The sequence below is a fragment of the Salvelinus fontinalis genome, chromosome 2, assembly GCF_029448725.1.
Source record: "Salvelinus fontinalis isolate EN_2023a chromosome 2, ASM2944872v1, whole genome shotgun sequence".
Classification (NCBI taxonomy): domain Eukaryota; kingdom Metazoa; phylum Chordata; class Actinopteri; order Salmoniformes; family Salmonidae; genus Salvelinus; species Salvelinus fontinalis.
This window is the reverse complement of record NC_074666.1, coordinates 1,916,125-1,922,811: the sequence shown is the minus strand read 5'-3', so window position 1 is coordinate 1,922,811 and position 6,687 is coordinate 1,916,125. Positions and strand designations below refer to the sequence as shown.

The window sequence follows — 6,687 nt, the reverse complement described above, 5'->3', positions numbered from 1 at the left end:
TGTGTGTGTGTGTCTGTGTGTGTGTGTCTGTGTGTGTGTGTCTGTGTGGTGTGTCTGTGTGTCTGTGTGTGTGTGTGGTGTCTGTGTGGTGTCTGTGTGGTGTCTGTGTGGTGTCTGTGTGGTGTCTGTGTGTCTGTGTGTCTGTGTGGTGTCTGTGTGTCTGTGTGTGTGTGTGTGTCTGTGTGTGTGTGTGTGTGTGTGTTGTGTGTGTGTGTGTGTGTGTGTGTGTGTGTGTGTGTGTGTGTGTGTGTGTGTGTGTGTGTGTGTGTGTGTGTGTGTGTGTGTGTGTGTGTGTGTGTGTGTGTGTGTCTGTGTGTGTGTGCGGATGTGTTTGTGTCTGACAGCAAAAGAGCAGGGTTCAGCCATTACGGTGGTAAAACTATTAGCAAATGGATGTGCTGGTGACTCCGCGGGGACTCACACAGAGAGATATGGAGTCTGTCCAGCTAGGAAGTTACCAGGATTCATCTCTGCATCATTTAGTCTACGTCTCCTTCATCACTTAGGACAATTAGAACAGATAAATGTGTTCCCTCAGGGCTGGTCCGTTATGGGACTGATGCTGGGGATGGGAGACTGGGGATGGGAGACTGGGGATAGGAGGCTGGGGATTGGAGGCTTGGGAGGGGAGGCTGGGAATGGGAGGCTGGGAATGGGAGGCTGGAGATGGAAGGCTGGGGCTGGAGATGGGAGGCTGGGAATGGGAGTCTGGAGATGGAAGGCTGGGGATGGGGATGGGAGGCTGGGGATGGGAGACTGGGGATGGGAGACTGGGGATGGGAGGCTGGAGATGGGAGGCTGGGAATTGGAGGCTGGGGATGGGAGGCTGGGGATGGGAGGCTGGAGATGGGAGGCTGGGGATGGGAGGCTGGGGATGGGAGGCTGGGGATGGGGATGGGAGGCTGGGGATGGGATGGGAGGCTGTGGATGGGAGGCTGGAGATGGAATGCCGGGGATGGGGGATGGGGTTGAGGCTGGAGATGGGAGGCTGGGGATGGGGATGGGATGCTGGGGATGGGAGGCTGGAGATGGGAGGCTGGAGATGGGAGGCTGGGGATAGGAGGCTGGGGATGGGAGACTGGGGATGGGAGGCTGGGGATGGGAGACTGGGGATGGGAGACTGGGGATGGGAGGATGGGGATGGGGATGCGGATGGGAGGCTGGGGATGGGGATGGGAGGCTGGGGATGGGGGGGGGTGGGGCTGGGGATGGGAGGCTGGGGCTGGGGATGGGAGGCTGGGGATGGGGCTGGGGATGGGAGGCTGGGGATTGGAGGATGGGAATGGGAGGCTGGGGATGGGGGGATGGGGATGGGAGGCTGGGGATGGGGCTGGGGATGGGAAGCTGGGGAAGGGGCTGGGGATGGGAGGCTGGGGCTGGGGATGGGAGGTTGGGGATTGGAGGATGGGGATGGGAGATTGGGAGGCTGGGGATGGGGGGATGGGGATGGGAGGCTGGGGATGGGGATGGGAGGCTGGGGATGGGGATGGGAGGCTGGGGATGGGAGACTGGGGATGGGATGGGAGGCTGGGGATTGGAGGCTGGGGATGAGCCTGGGGATGAGGCTGGGGATGGGAGGCTGGGGATGGGAGACTGGGGATGGGAGACTGGGGCTGGGAATGGGAGGCTGGGGATGGGGGGATGGGGATGAGATGATGGGGAAGGGTGGATGGGGATGAGGCTGGGGATGGGAGGCTGGGGATGGGATGGGAGGCTGGGGATGAGGCTGGGGATGGGAGGCTGGGGATGGGATGGGAGGCTGGGGATAAGACTGGGGATGTGAGGCTGGGGATGGGGGGATGGGGATGGGGGGATGGGGATGGGAGGCTGGGGGTGGGGATGCGAGGCTGGAGATGGGAGGCTGGGAATGGGAGGCTGGGGATGGGAGGCTGGGGATGGGAGGCTGGGGATGGGAGGCTGGGGATGGGGATGGGAGGCTGGGGATGGGATGGGAGGCTGTGGATGGGAGGCTGGAGATGGAAAGCTGGGGATGGGGATGAGGCTGGGGATGGGAGGCTGGGAATGGGGATGGTAGGCTGGGGATGGGGGGGATGGGGCTGGGGGGATGGGGATGAAGCTGGTGATGGGAGGCTGGGGATGGGGATGGGAGGCTGGGGATGGGAGGCTGGAGATGGGAGGCTGGAGATGGGAGGCTGGGATGGGAGGCTGGGGATGGGAGGCTGGGGATGGGAGACTGGGGATGGGAAGATGGGGATGGGAGACTGGGGATGGGGATGGGAGGCTGGGGATGGGGATGGGAGGCTGGGGATGGGAGGCTGGGGATGGGGATGGGAGGCTGGGGATGGGAGGCTGGGGATGGGAGGCTGGGGTTAGGGATGGGAGGCTGGGGATGGGAGGCTGGGGATGGGGATGGGAGGCTGGGGATGGGGATGGGAGGCTGGGGATGGGGATGGGAGGCTGGGGATGGGTGGCTGGGGATGGGAGGCTGGGGCTGGGGATGGGAGGCTGGGGATGGGAGGCTGGGTCTGGGGTTGGGAGGCTGGGGATGGGACTGGGCTAGGGATGGGAGGCTGGGGATGGGAGGCTGGGGATGGGAGGCTGGAGATTGGAGGCTGGGGATGGGAGGCTGGGGATGGGAGGCTGGGTCTGGGGATGTGAGGCTGGGGATGGGGCTGGGCTAGGGATGGGAGGCAGAGGATGGGAGGCTGGAGATTGGAGGCTGGGGATGGGAGGCTGGGGATGGGAGGCTGGGGATGGGAGACTGGGGATAGGAGGCTGGGGATTGGAGGCTTGGGAGGGGAGGCTGGGAATGGGAGGCTGGGAATGGGAGGCTGGAGATGGAAGGCTGGGGCTGGAGATGGGAGGCTGGGAATGGGAGGCTGGAGATGGAAGGCTGGGGATGGGGATGGGAGGCTGGGTGGGGAGGCTGGGGATGGGAGACTGGGGATGGGGATGGGAGGCTGTGGCTGGGGATGGGAGGCTGTGGCTGGGGATGGGAGACTGTGGCTGGGGATGGGAGGCTGGGTGTGGAGGCTGGGGATGGGAGACTGGGGATGGGAGACTGGGGATGGGGATGGGAGGCTGTGGCTTGGGATGGGAGGCTGTGGCTGGGGATGGGAGACTGGGGATGGGGATGGGAGGCTGTGGCTGAGGATGGGAGGCTGGGTGGGGAGGCTGGGGATGGGAGACTGGGGATGGGAGACTGGGGATGGGGATGGGAGGCTGTGGCTTGGGATGGGAGGCTGTGGCTGGGGATGGGAGGCTGGGTGTGGAGGCTGGGGATGGGAGACTGGGGATGGGAGACTGGGGATGGGGATGGGAGGCTGGGTGGGGAGGCTGGGGATGGGAGACTGGGGATGGGGATGGGAGGCTGTGGCTGGGGATGGGAGGCTGTGGATGGGGATGGGAGGCTGGGATTGTGTGTGTGTGTGTGTGTGCGTGTGCGTGTGCGTGTGCGTGTGCGTGTGCGTGTGCGTGCGTGCGTGCATGCGTGTGCATGTGTGTGTGTGTGTTTCTGAGGTCATAACAGCCTCTTGATTGGCTGATTGCTTGGTGCTGAAAGTGTGATGACTATCAGGATTGTGGGTAAACAGGGCTCCGTGACCCCGGCACTGACTTGTCATTACAGACCTGGGAGGTATCCCAAATGGCAAAAGCCTCTGGTGAAAACAAGTGCACTATAAACAAACTATGGTGCTATTTGGAACACGTCCCCCTGCTCTGCAGCAGCAATGCTTAATCATCCACTAACGTCTCTTTACACAGCAACTATGTTCAACTGTCTTGTCGTTAGAGGCCTGCTCTGCTGCTCTCTGCAGCAACAATACTTAATCACATCCTTCTGCACTCTCCTCGACTTGCCTCAAGACCATCACAGCAGGGAATACTGTCTCTTCCTGTTCACGGCAAGGGATGGTGTCTCCTCCCCTTCACAGCACAACTCTGTCTCCTCTTCACAGCATGGGATTATGAGGTCTCTTCCTCTTCACAGTAGGGAATACTGTCTCTTCCGGTTCACGGCAAGGGATGGTGTCTCTTCCCCTTCACAGCACAACTCTGTCTCCTCTTCACAGCATGGGATTATGAGGTCTCTTCCTCTTCACAGTAGGGAATACTGTCTCTTCCGGTTCACGGCAAGGGATGGTGTCTCTTCCCCTTCACAGAACAACTATGTCTCCTCTTCACAGCAGGGGATGATGAGGTATTTTGCCCCTTCACAGTTGGTTATACTGTCTCTCCCTCTTCACAGCAGTGGATATACTGTCTCTTCCTCTTCACAGTAGGTTATACTGTCTCTCCCTCTTCACAGTAGGTTATACTGTCTCTTCCTCTTCACAGTAGGTTATACTGTCTCTTCCTCTTCACAGCAGGGGATACTGTCTCTTCCTCTTCACAGTAGGCTTTACTGTCTCTTCCTCTTCACAGTAGGTTATACTGTCTCTTCCTCTTCACAGTAGGGAATACTGTCTCTTCCCCTTCACAGTAGGTTATACTGTCTCTTCCTCTTCACAGCAGGGGATACTGTATCTTCCTCTTCACAGTAGGTTATACTGTATCTTCCTCTTCACAGCAGGGGATACTGTCTCTTCCTCTTCACAGCACAACTGTGTGTCTTAAGCTGAAGTGAATTGATGAAAATGTAATACATTTTTCAAACAGGAACTATTCGTTTTAGCATTGCTAGTCATAGCCACTGCTGACAGTATGACGAGCATTACAGCGTTTTTCTAACCCGTGACAGCTGCCCCTGAAAGAGAAATCACTGTGATGGGATTTCAGTCATGTTGCAATTGTTGTGGAAATAACTGTGTGTTACGATAATCACAGACTTGTACTCAGCCATCTGGAAATCATCCGGTAGACATCACTGAGGTGACACGGCAAACACTAATTCATCAAGAGGAAGAAAACACAGAGTAACCCTAATCTTTTCAAAGGGCACTATGTTTGACCATTATGGGCCCAGGGAATGTGGTGCGAATTGGGACGTAGACACAGTGAGCCAGGTGGACCTTGCATGTATAATATTCACTGAGCAGACGCATGTAGGTGGAGCTCTAGGGTACACAGAGAGGTTTTAGACAGTGTAGGGGCAGATGGGTGGAGCTACAGGATTTAGACAGTGTAGGGGCAGATGGGTGGAGCTCCAGGATTTAGACAGTGTAGGGGCAGATGGGTGGAGCTACAGGATTTAGACAGTGTAGGGGCAGATGTACTTTCTACAACTAATTCTACAATTTATTCAATGTTTGTTATTTTAGATTTATGAAGGGCACAGTAATACATCTTCTACTCTCCTCCTCCTCCTACTCTCTACCTCCTACTCTCCACCTACTATCTTTTTACCAGAGACTAAATTCTAGACACGGCCTGAGAATTAAGTCTAGATATGGCCAGAGAATAAAGTCTAGACAAGGCCAGAGACTAAAGTCTAGACAAGTCCAGAGACACAGCTGAGCCTGCATCACCACAGACACAAATAAGCGCTAACTGACTTGCCTAGTTAAATAAAAGTTAAATAAACTTGTCATGTTTTTTGTTCTGTTTGGACCCCAGGAAGAATAGCTGCTGCATCTGCAAAAGCTAATGAGGATCCAAATAAACAAATACAAATAGCTGAAGTTCAGATGAAATGTTAAGGTAATAGAATGTGGATTCTACCCTACAACTGTACCCGTACCTCTGTCAGAGTAACACATATCCATCTCTGTCCCAGCCCTCCCTGCTTCACCACTCTCGGTCCCACTTATTAATGCTGTATTAAAAGATAAGGCCTCAGCATTACAGTGTCATATCCTCCTCATGATCCCATCATGTGTAATATCCTCGTCATAATCCCATCATGTGTTATATCCTCCTCATAATCCCCTCATGTGTCATATCCTCCTCATAATCCCCTCATGTGTTATATCCTCCTCATAATCCCATCATGTGTCATATCCTGCTCATAATCCCATCATGTGTCATATCCTCCTCATAATCCCCTCATGTGTTATATCCTCCTCATAATCCCATCATGTGTCATATCCTGCTCATAATCCCATCATGTGTCATATCCTCCTCATAATCCCATCATGTGTTATATCCTCCTCATAATCCCATAATGTGTCATATCCTCCTCATAATCCCATCATGTGTCATATCCTCCTCATAATCCCATCATGTGTTATATCCTCCTCATAATCCCACCATGTGCCATATCCTCCTCATAATCCCATCATGTGTCATATCCTCCTCATAATCCCATCATGTGTTATATCCTCCTCATAATCCCATCATGTGTCATATCCTCCACATAATCCCATCATGTGTCATATCCTCCTCGTAATCCCATCATGTGTCATATCCTCCTCATAATCCCATCATGTGTTATATCCTCCTCATAATCCCATCATGTGTCATATCCTCCACATAATCCCATCATGTGTCATATCTTCCTCATAATCCCCTCATGTGTCATATCCTCCTCCTAATCCCCTCATGTGTCATATCCTCCTCGTAATCCCATGATGTGTTATATCCTCCTCATAATCCCATCATGTGTTATATCCTCCTCATAATCCCGTCATGTGTCATATCCTTGTCATAATCCCCTTATGTGTCATATCCTCCTCATAATCCCCTTATGTGTCATATCCTCCTCATAATCCCATCATGTGTCATATCCTCCTCCTAATCCCATCATGTGTCATATCCTCCTCGTTATCCCATCATGTGTTATATCCT

General features: G+C 54.6%; 1 protein-coding gene across 1 annotated transcript; it reads right to left on the bottom strand.

Moving 5' to 3' along the window:
* Nucleotides 1–534: 534 nt before the first annotated feature.
* Nucleotides 535–4,804, bottom strand: LOC129833498 (basic proline-rich protein-like). The gene is made up of 5 exons (XM_055898150.1): nucleotides 4,778–4,804; nucleotides 2,400–3,311; nucleotides 1,773–2,222; nucleotides 1,510–1,627; nucleotides 535–1,106 (listed from the first exon to the last, which is right to left on the bottom strand). The coding sequence occupies exons 1-5, from the start codon at nucleotides 4,802–4,804 to the stop codon at nucleotides 535–537; spliced, it is 2,079 nt and encodes a 692-aa protein (XP_055754125.1).
* Between the last annotated feature and the right edge of the window lie 1,883 nt (nucleotides 4,805–6,687).